General features: G+C 34.3%; 1 protein-coding gene across 3 annotated transcripts in view; it reads right to left on the bottom strand.

The window, feature by feature from the left end:
- The window catches only part of LOC109837610 (mediator of RNA polymerase II transcription subunit 31), a 20,218-nt gene that overhangs the window by 557 nt on the left and 7,631 nt on the right, over positions 1–12,030 (bottom strand). For all 3 annotated transcript variants that reach the window (XR_002246339.1, XR_002246338.1, XM_020405929.1), the window contains exons 6-7: positions 6,046–6,293; positions 3,717–3,774 (exon numbers count right to left, since the gene is read on the bottom strand). Coding sequence is in view for 1 of the 3 variants with exons in the window: in XM_020405929.1 (XP_020261518.1) it covers positions 3,762–3,774; positions 6,046–6,293 (261 nt within the window). In the remaining 2 variants the exon portion in view is untranslated. The remainder of the gene's footprint in view (positions 1–3,716; positions 3,775–6,045; positions 6,294–12,030) is intronic.

Here is a 12,030-nt window from a genome sequence, read left to right as displayed (position 1 = left end):
ACACCCACCCAAAGGAAAATAAGACATCAAGAGTTATTAGGTCAAAAAATTCTCAGAAGACAAATGTTTTCAAGCAAATATCAAAATCTGTTATATATTTTCCTGTTAAATTCTGTCCTTTTCAGATGAGGCAAGGAATAAATGAGTTTAGAGACCTAAATAACATAAGCATAAGGATGGAGAAGGGTAGTGGGAATTATTTTTTATGAGAGGGATATAATTGATCTAAATGGTTCGTGTGTTTATGCACGCGATACAATTTTAACAGAAAAATTAAACTGATTCTGGGTGGGGGTATCAAAATTAAATGGGATTGAATCTTTGGAGTATTGTAAGTGTCAAAAATACCAAGGGATCAAAGTGAAAAAATGGATATACTTTGGCGTAACAGAGTGAAAATAAGCCTTGTATTCACCCTAATTGCTAGATTTCGAATAAGATAAATCATAATAGGAAAGATTATAACAACAACCAAACATTTATCCTAAATGTTTGGGGTCAGCTACATAAATCATATTTTTCCATTTCATTCTGCTATTGGTCATCTCCTCCGTAAAGTTAATCTTAATCATATCATTCTTAATTGCTTCTAACCAAGTCATTCTAGGCTTACCTCTAGATTTTCTAGCCCCATTAACTCTAATATTATCATTTTTTCTAATCGGTGCGCTAAAGGGTTTTCGTTGTACATGACTCAACCATCTATCTATTCTCTCATTTTATCCTCAATAGGTGCAATAATTTACTACGGATGCACACATGTTTTATTCTATCTTTTAATGTATACTCATAAGATCATCGCAACATTCCCATTTCTGCTACACTCATTTTTTAACATGGTTTTTAATTTCCTAACGCTCTGACCCATAAAGCATAGTTGGTCTTATAACCATTCTATAGAATTTTCCTTTAGTTTCATTAGTATTCTACGATCACATAAGACTCCCGAAGCACTCCTTCATTTCAACCATCCAAATTTGATTTGATGCACAACATCATCATCTATCTCACCATCATACCTAATGATTGATCCTAAATAGCGAAAATAATTAGTTTTAAGTATTTCTTGGCTATCAATATGTACCATTGGCTCTCTTCATCTCCTAGTTTTACTAAAAGTGCACTCCATATATTCTGTTTTTTGTTCTACTAATTTTAAAACATTTAGATTCAAGAGCTTGTCTCCATCTTTCTACTTTAAAAATAATATGTCTTCTAATTGCATCAACTAATACTATAACATTGGCAAATAACATACAACATAGGATTTCATCCTCAATGTGCTTAGTAAGTTGGTCCATAACTAATGCAAAAAGACAAGGACTTAAAGCTGATCCTTGGTGTAAATATATACTAATAGAAAATGGTTTAGTCTCTCCTTCATTAGTTCTTATTCTAATTGTTATTATGTCATACATATCTTTAATCACATTAATATATATACTAGATACATATTTTTTTTCTAACACCCACTACATTACATCTTTATGCAATCTATCATAAGCTTTTTTTAGATCGATAAAAATCATATGTAGATCATTTCTCCTCTCTATATCTCTCCATCAACCTTCTCAAAATATATATAGATTCCACTGTTGTCCTCTCAGGCATAAAACTAAATTGATTTTCAGATATACTTGTCTCTTTTCTTAGTGTCTGCTCAATTACCCTCTCCCAAAGTTTCTTAGTATGACTCGTGAGTTTTATACCTCGATAATTTGAATAACTTTATATATCTCATTTATTCTTATATATCGGTATCAAAGTACTAATCCTCCACTCATCTGGCAGGCATTCTGTTCATCTCGATAACCTTATTAGATACTTTATTTAACCATACTAAGCCTATATCTCCAAGACATTTCTAAACTTTAATAGAGATATCGTCCGGTCCCACGGCTCTTTCACTTTTTATTTTCTTTAGAGCATCTTTAACCTCGTTAATCCTAATTTTTTCGATATATCTATAGTTCCTATCATTCACTATATGGTCAAAATCTCTATTTTGTTCACTTATATAGTTTTCATTAAACAATTAATAAAAGTAACTCCTCCACCTCTCTTTTATTTCCTTGTCGGTCACTAGAAACTCTTTGATCATCACTTTTAATATACCTAATATTATCCAAATCTCTATTCTTTTTTTCTCTAATCTTAGCAATCTTATATATATCTCTTTCTCTCCCTCTTTAGATTCTAACTTCTTATAAAAAAATTCATAAGCCTTGTATTTATTCTCACTAACTACTCTTTTTGCTTCCCTCCTTACCAGACTATATTTTTCTAAGTTTTCCATACTTTTACACTTTTGTCATTCTTTATATAAAATTTTCTTCTCTCTAATAACCTTTTACACACTCATTCCACCACCAACTCTAATTACCATCTAATCTATAGCCTTTAGATTCACCTTATATATCTTTAGCCACTTTTCTAATACAAGAAGACACGCTATTCCACATAATATTAGTCTCATTATCTACGTTCCATATATCTTCTATTATTATCTTATCTTTAAAATGTATTAAATTCTCTCATTTTAAATTCTACCATTTAGTTTTTAGTCTCTTGTTCACGTTAGCTTTTCTACTCCACTTCTTAATAGATATGTCTAAGACCATCAATCTATGTTGTGTACATAAACTCTCTCCTGATATAACTTTAAATCCTTGCATATTAACCTATCCGTCATTCTAGTAAGGAAAAAAATCTAGTTGACTATTATTAAAACTACTTTTAAAGGTTATTAAGTGTTCATCCTTTTTTTTAAATAAATTTGCTATTATCAAATCATACGATATTGCAAACTCTAAAATTGATTTACCCATATCGTTCTTATCTCCATACCTGAAAGTCTGAAACCTTCATGTATTCTCTCATATCTGTTATTATTCTTACCAATATGCCCATTAAGAACTCCTATAAATAATTTCTCTCTAAATAGGATTCATTATACTAATTCATCTAATATATCCTAAAATTTCCTTTTAGTACTTTCAGGCAAGCCTATTTATGGTGTGTACGTACTAATAATATTAATAACCTCTACACCTAAGACAACTTTTATTAGTATTATTCTATCTTTAACTCTTCTTATGTCTACAACACTTTCTTATATTATATTATCTACAAGAACTCCCACTCAATTCCTATACTTCTCTTTTCCCATGTACCAAAGTTTATATCCGGCCTTTTTAATTTCTCTAGATTTTTCACCTTCCATTTAGTTTCTTATAAACAAATTATATTTATGTTTCTTCTAAGCATGACATTCACTAATTTCATAGTCTTTCCGGTAAGTGTAACTATATTCCAAGTAGCTAATCTAATTCTATTTTCTTGTAAAAGCCTCCTACCATTTTTTTCTATTAAATCATTCTAGTCTATACCTAATACAATTAGGTAACCTATTAGAGGATTGTAGATTCTTAGAATACCATTGCTTACTTGTCATTACACCGGGGTGATATCGATATAATATGCCGCTTCCGGGGGACGCCCTAGCAAACCACCCTTGCTTACTTATCATTGCATCGGGCTGACATCGATGCAACGCGTCACGGTGGGGACCCCTAACGAGTATATAATAAGATTCATTTTTTATGTGGATCCGACTATGTTTTACATTGGCCGTTGGCTATCTAACACAACCCTCCTCCTTTATCCTGACTTGGGACATGCGGTGCTAACAATAACAGGATAACAGGAAAGATTACCTGCAAGAAAGAAATATGGAGAACCTTTCAACAGGTGACCTTCCTTCAAGCTTCTTTCCTGCAATATGAAAACATCGATAAATATTCCATAATGGATCACATACTACAATTTGAAAAAGTATACCTTTCGCAAATGACAGCATCAGTATGAATATTATTATCAAAACAAAACACTGCTAGATGAGAGGGACTGATCACAAATAAAGTAAGCTCCATAGAACGAGCAAGAAGCATAAGCTCTTTTCCACGTTTAAAACCAGCTCAAGGTAGAATTGCTTTATATCACTGACAATCAGGTTCTTCTAGATAATCAAACGTTTCCTTGAACCCTTAATTTACAACCTTACAAAGTTTGACTTGACTAAAACGATATCTGGATTCCCTTAAATGTTGCACCAAAACAAACAGTAAAGTATTATGATCAAGCTAAAGTACAACGTACACAAGGCCTGACATGTTATTGACTTAATGGTGAACAAAGTTTGTGGTTTGTGTGTGTGCGTTTTATTTACTTTACTTTTTTTTTGGCCGCATATTCAAGTTATTTCCTGTTATACAAGTATAACTTGCCATAAACTTATCGGATAAACAAACTGCACTGTGAACATTAGTCACCATGTTTTAATTAGAAGTGGTAGTAAGAGTTTGTTGTGATAGAGAAGACTACCTGTATGGTTGACAGGTATACAAAACATAAAAGTTTATTTGCAGATGCACCCCCTGTATGATGGGGTCTAGCTACTTACTATTGGTTTAAGTATCAGCCAACATTCACCTTCCAGTGGGTTTTTTCAAAATCTCAGAAATTGAAGGTCAAAATGAGGGAGGGGGAGTTTGGAGTCAAGGACGCTCAATATGAAGGTGGCGAAAGAATTGCCCAGCTAACTGCCCCACACAGCAGCAGCCTCGATATATGTCAAGAGGAGAGGTGCACCAAATGCACCAAAGTCTCCAAAACCAGATTTACTACTTGAGCATTTTCAACTCCAGATTAACTTCTATATTGCTTTCAACTCCAAGTATTCATCTCTCCCTGAGCAATTACTTATATACATCACTACATGATAATAACATGCATTTCTTTTCAGAAGGAGCTGTTTGCTTATTTTTTTAAAAAATATAAAAAATGGGTTTCAGCCAATGAAAATACTTTCTAAATGTTTCTATAGTTTTTCCTAGAAATGTCGTTTTAATCTGCAAAGGTGGTGAGAAACTGATATCTATGTAATTCTATTGTGTGGATAGAAACTCTAAATAGGAACGCACAATATTAGAAAATAGACAGAGGAAATAGAGAGAAAGAGATTGAATAATTACATTTTTGCATTTAAACCCCTCCACAAATATTCAATCCGAATAAACACCTTTTCCCACTCTTTTCCAAGCTAAAAAAACTGGGAATGGATTACCAATAAAACCTCCCCTTCTAGGAAACTTGTTTCCCTAGGTTGATGTGCTCCCAAACACAAGAACGGGAAAATGTTTAGAGAATCACTTTCCCAAGTGGAGGTGGAAACCCTTTTCCATGGTTTCCACCCCAACCAAATAACCCTAGACAAGTTATGTTCATAAGGCCGTAACGAGTTTTGAATTAAAAAAAAGTATAATTAAGAAGAGAGCTTTATTTCAGACAATGCATGTGATCACTGGAATGGAACGAAATATGTAATCCATCTACAGCAACTCCACATGATGAACTTGGGTACCAAGTGAAGTTAGCAATTGCAAACTACTCGAGTTTTATTGAAAATTTCCTCTGCAATCTAACAGGAACATTGAACATTTCTCCCATCATTGCCAGTTAAGATTGCCTTTCACTCTACATGGAAGCATAAGAAAGTGCAAGTGTTAACTCACATGGAAAACAAACTCCAATTACCACTAGATAAATGTTTCAATACATTTTTTCTAATGCTTTTCTATGCATCAAGTCCATGAACAATGTCGTCTCGCTGTTACTACTTACATCGTGACAAGACAATGAAAAAAACCGACAGTTGACTTTACAAACTTCATTATTATTTACATTCAAATTCAAGTTTAGATCTCCAACCTTGAAACAATAAAAAGAAAATTTTAGTCCACCACATATATAGTCTATGAATGAAATTTATTGGCTCCAGAATAACTAACTAATCCCTGAGTTTCCATATATAAATCCTTTTTCGCGCGTTACAATAGCATTAGATCATCCAATTTATCCACCAAACAAATTAAAGCGCTTAGCAAGCTACAGAATTAGACGTATTAATGTTAGCGTAAAAGTGGAGAGGAAAAGACAAGCTTATCTCTTTGTATGGTATCTAGGAACTAGGTATAGAGGACATACTTTCGCTTTCTACGATCTGCCATACTATTTCTCATATCCACCTTCGGAAAAGAAGATCCAGGCTGTCCAGCAAACTGCATTGGTAATGATGCTTGTGGAGAAGCAACAGGTATAGGCGGCAAAGGTGCAGGTAATGCAGCTGGAGCTGGAGGTGCAGCAGGTTCAGGAAGAGGGCGTGGTAGAATATGCTTTAATCTGTTGTTCCTATAGTTTTTCCAAAAAAAGTACTGTTGTCGATGAGCCAACTCCTATAAACATAAGAAGAAACATTAAGAATGGCAAAATGATATATAAAACATTGTAGGATTAGAAACAACCTTAACAGAAGTACTTGCGATTGCCATACTTAAAATTAATAACTTTGCAATACACGTATGCAAATAAAAATCTCATCATGTATAAAGTTATCAGCGTCATCTAGACCTTATGCACCACTGGAACCTTCAGCAAAGAACTGTCTATAAATTAATTGGTGATGAATTTCTGTGCAAGGTACAAAGGGCCATGAGTTATAGATCTTGATGACCAACTGACTAGATGCCCTTGTCATCTCAACGATACGGTCAACATTACTACCATTTTTAGTTATTTCATGCAACTCTATTTCTTGTTACCTTCCTCTTTGCTTTGCATGATCACATCAATATAAACATGAAATATTCTTCTTCATTCAGCTTCCTAAGATATGTAACCTAGATGCTCTTGCCATCTGAGTTGTTCAACTTTTTTTCTCTCTTTTTTTTTTTTTGACGAACAAGTCAAACTTTCATACGTTAATGTAACTAGTGGTTTCTACATTACATGTCAAATCATAGTTGCATGGAACTCGGTTTGTTCTGGTTCGTTGGACGGGAACGATAACGTGGTACACCACTTATTTAAAACCAGGTACAAGGAGGTAGGCTTATACAGTATTCTAGGAAATGTGGTATGCTTTAGGTTCTATACTTAAATGTAGGAACCTGAGTAACTTCTTTTTCCTTTCTTTCTTTCTTTCCCCCCACCCTCCTTTGGTTACATATAGCTAAACAAATACAAATAGTAACACGATTCTGATTTTCAACATATAAAACATAATAACAAATATTAAACCAATGAAGATCAGATAAATAGAAAAGTTGCAAAACATTACATAACAAAATCACAAGCTAATTTACGTGCATCTGTTTATTTTTTTCTGAAAAATGTATTTTATAAATCTTAACTATTTGATTTGTAAATCGGGTGAACTTAGCAAACTGGGCTGCGGCGGAACATGACCCAGTTCGCTAGCATTCTGCATTCAATACGATTAAGCTTGTGATGCGGTTAGCTATAGCGTCCCATGTTCCCATCATTTGTCTCAAATATGTTGAGCACAAACACAAATTTTCTAACATTACAAACTTCCAATCAAAGAACATTAGGCGTGCTGTAAAATTCTCAAAATAAGTTATAATGAGGGGAATTGAGATCCTATACCAGATTATGTTTTCCACTTCCTGCCTCTCGCCCTAGCTCTGTTTAATACGTTTCCAACTATTTACCTATCCTTTTACAATGTGCATAGATAAAGTAAATATAACTATCACCCAGATGTGTGCTTACTATCATATTAATCCAATGCTTTCCAAAACCAGATAAAACAACAGACAAATCAGCTCTTCATAAAATTTTTATGGAAAATACCATAGGACAACTAGGTAAAAAAGTCATTCTTGAATATTAGATTGTTGATCAATTAAGAGATATAATATCTATAAAATGAGCGCAGCTAAAACGAAAAGTTGAGTGGATAGATGGCAATACACAAAAAGAAGATAGTAAGTTCATAGGAAGCTAAATTTATAGCTTCACTGAGGATAAAACAAGAGTTGGATTTCTATGATTTGAATGTTCAAAAGGTATGTTTGTTAGGAATGACATGATCATAGTCGAATGAGAGGCTAGAACTAGGGGTAGACCATTCAGACAATACAAAAGTTATAACGCTTGCTAATCTAACAAAGAAGATGCCTATTAAAAGAGACGAATGAAGAAAAGAAATCGAATTGTTGACATAAAATTTTGGGAAAAGGCTTGATATTGTTGCAGTTGAATCCAACTTCTAATGGAAAGGGATGTGAGAGTTTCACAAAAGTATAACACAGTGACTGCGGAAAAAGAGGTCTAAAGTTTATACTAGTTCCTACTAGATATGACATATAAATGAGTATTTAGAAGTATACAACAGATACTAGTAGAGACTAGAGATGGGGAATCTTTTTAAGATCTCGTTATGCGATGGTCGCATGTGCATGAGAAATATAAAATGATAGACATACACTTCATGACTTCATGACGTAGTGCAAAAGCAAAACCTCGAAAAAACCGAGTTCTTTAAATCAACAAAAAAGTATAGAATCCAAGAAGACAAATCAACGAAGAAATATGAAAAGCCGAAATTCTATCGATAACAAGAATGCATCTAGCGCTTACACCATTGATCAAAAATAGAAAACATAGTTGACTCCTACAACGAGCAAAATTTGAATAAATTCATACAATAGAGAAAACAAGTCCAGTCAAATTTGAATAAATTCAGAATTGATTTCGTATCCAAAATTGACACCAACTTTACATCTAAAAATAAAAAAGCTGCTAAATTAAAGGTATTGGTGCTAGATATTCAGGAATCTGGCATCTAGTTGGAATTTTGGGAATCTGCTAGTAAGGTTGGCTCCGTCTAATCGAGATACCCAAGGGCCAAGAACATATATTACATGTCTCAAAACAATGTACACACTTCTTCGCGGTTTAAGTCAAGGACTCATCTAGGTGCCATATTTGGGCTTCTGGTGATCTTACTTGTCTATAAATTCATTCAAGCGGGTAGTACTTGAATAGATTTGTAGAAGAGATGTCTAAGCAATCTACGAGACTGCCTACATAAACATTGTCGTCGAACTTTTTCAATATCTTACATGGGCCAAAGAGATGGCTAAGCCTTCTAGGAGACTGACTACATAAACATTGTCGTTGAACTTTTTTCAATATCTTACATGGGCCATTCTTATTGTTCTCCAGTTTGTTGTAGGTTCCTATTGGAAAACGTCCCTTTCATATGAACACCAGCACTGTCTTTCCTCTTAAACAATTTTCTTTTCCTATGTCGATCGACATCATCCATGTATTTACAATCGGATTTCTACATTTATTTCTTGACATGCTGAGTTAGGAGTTCTGAACCATACTGACACGAGAGCTTGTACTTGGGAGGAATCAGTAGGCCTATAATTTTTTTCTAGTTACAACAAAGGCATAAACCCCTCAAGTTTTATTCAAATCTTCTATGAATGTCCGGTTGTCCTTGTGGCTATCCACCTTGTTCATAATATTTCTTTTAGGGCACAATGACTCTATTTACCGGTACCAGTAGCAGTAGCACTTGACTGGATGTGGAAGGAGCTTTGAGAGTCTGAGACATTATATATATTTTAGATATCTTAAAGAGGCAGAGCTGACCAGACTGGCTAATTTTCAAATTTCTAATTAGAATGGCAGATTCATGAAATTCCAGCAGCAATACATTTAATTTATTAGTTTATCTATTTTTTTAGAAACAAAGTTAGAGTTGGTTTTTTATTGGAAATCAATTCAGAACTGATTCAAGTTTAACCGATTTGTTTCCTCTAGGGAGTCTTCTTAAGTAGATTGAGTGAATTACATTTTTAGAAAATTTTCTTTTAGGAGGTGGATATGTTTTCTATTTAAGAATGGTGTGACTTGTAAGTCATAGCGATATTGCTTATTATCAATAGATATTCCTCTTTTCATATTTCATCGCAGATTCACATGTTATCTTCTTAATTTTGCAAAGCCCCTTGGTGGATTGCGAGGGTTCATCTTTTCTTTGCAGCTAAGCCAACAACTCATTTGGGACTAATGTTTAAGCTTTTGGCCGTCCCATTTCTCCATTAAATTTGTTCATTTTCTATTTAAGAAGATTGGTGCAAGTTATAGCGATATTGCTTATTATCAATAGATATTCCTCCTTTCATATTTCATCGCAGATTCACATGTTATCGTCTTAATTCCACAGAGCCCCTTCGTGGATTCCGAAGGTTCGTCTTTTCTTTGTGGCTAAGCCAATGACTCATTCGGGACTAACATTTGAGCTTTTGGTGGTCTCATTTCTCCATTAAATTTGTTCGCCAAGTATAATAAAAACTTTGGTCACTTAGACCAGAATTATTTCTTTAACCAAGCTGGTAGCTTCTGCTGTCAGGTTAAAGTGACTTAGGTTGATATCGATTAACTTGAGGAATAGCGGGTTAGGTATGCCTTAGGCTAATCCGGACCTGATTATTAGATATATGTTCACCTTATTTGAATTCTCAAATAACTGATCAATCTAAAAACAGGTCTAGATAAGATGATACATTCAATTTGGGTGGAAGGATAAACACCCGACGCTAATATTTTTTTGACTCTTAAAAGAATAGGAAAAGTTCACGAAGGATCTATCTGCACGCAGACATATAGCAGAGGGGATCTATCCACACAAATAGAACTAAAGGTGGTCAACCCACAATTAGGCAATAGTGCAAGGGATCTATTTGCAGTTAACCCATGTTAATTTAATCAAAATTAAGAATATTCAAGTAACCAGTTGCTCTAGTCCGCAGCAGAAGTTACATATGATGGTTTCGACTCATGATTGTAGGTGGTTAAAAATGACTGACCGTCAATTTACAGTCCAAAGAAATAGTGCCACAATTAAATCTGACTAATTATCAGTCTTGATTAGTCACGAGAAATAAAATTTTACATGATTATTGTCATTTCTCTTTTTCCCAATAGCTCTGCCATATATTATTTCTGGAGTAGAATACAATGTCTTTGATATTATAACTGATCAACTATGATAAGCATAGCATTGAAAATGACTTTTTCAGAGTTATACTTGTGTTAAAAGAAGAATATAAAGTTCTATCGAGAGGTGGAAGAACATTGAGGAATCCAATAAGTGTCAAGTTTGCAATAAGTGTCAAGTTTGCAGATACAGACTTAGCTACAATCCACCAATTTATATTAAACGATCAACTGGACCCATTAAGGATCTTCAGGATATGACACAAGGCAAAAGGTAGAAACTTTACTCTAGTAAAAGATGCAGCCTGACTCGGCTACATGGTAAAATATCTCGACCATTTATGCAAATATCAATTAGACATTCAGTTTGACTCGAACATCACCGCCAATTTAGGGTTACAGCTATTTCATTTGCATACAGATATCATCATGCGCAAAAGGAAAAAGACGACTACACATGCACCCTCTGTTATTGAGGCGCGCGCCCCGGGCGCGCCCCGGGCGCGAGGCGCTTCGGCCTGGGCGAAATGCGCCCCGCACGCGAGGCGGGGCGCTGCACGCAGCGAGGCGCGCGCCTCGCGTGCGCCTTGTAACTTCCTTCTCTAATTAGCATGCTAATAGCAAATTATAAACATGTAAATATGTAATTGTTACATTCATTCTTCATCTTTTCATGCTAAGTAGCAAATATCAATTAAGAATACTAACTAGAAAATTATAAACAGTCATGTTTGTTAATTATATTTCTTAGTCTTTTTATGTGACAATTTATAAACATATGCTCATAATTGTTAATCACTTAATTTGATGATTTAAATACATGTTTCTTGTATCTTTTTTGTTACTTTAAAAATTCAGTTAGCATAATTTGATGATTTAAGTTGATATTCTCATAATTTTGGATGTAGGTAACTAATATGTTGCTTATATATTTCTGTTTTATGATGTTGGTAAATATTAATTTGAGTTATGTGCCTCAGTTAGTGAGGCGCGCGCCTTGTTGTGCGCCTTGCGCATAGTGCGCGTAAGGGACCTTTGCGCCCCGCATTGCGCCTTGCGCCTCGATAACACTGCATGCACCCATTAATGTTCCCGAAGTGTGAAACTTGATGGTAAATTATATTTTGTAACCAGCTTACGAGACCTTTGGAT

This window comes from Asparagus officinalis, chromosome 4 (assembly GCF_001876935.1).
Source record: "Asparagus officinalis chromosome 4, Aspof.V1, whole genome shotgun sequence".
Lineage (NCBI taxonomy): Eukaryota > Viridiplantae > Streptophyta > Magnoliopsida > Asparagales > Asparagaceae > Asparagus > Asparagus officinalis.
The sequence above is the reverse complement of the archived record's forward strand: the minus strand, read 5'-3'. Positions and strand labels throughout refer to the sequence as shown.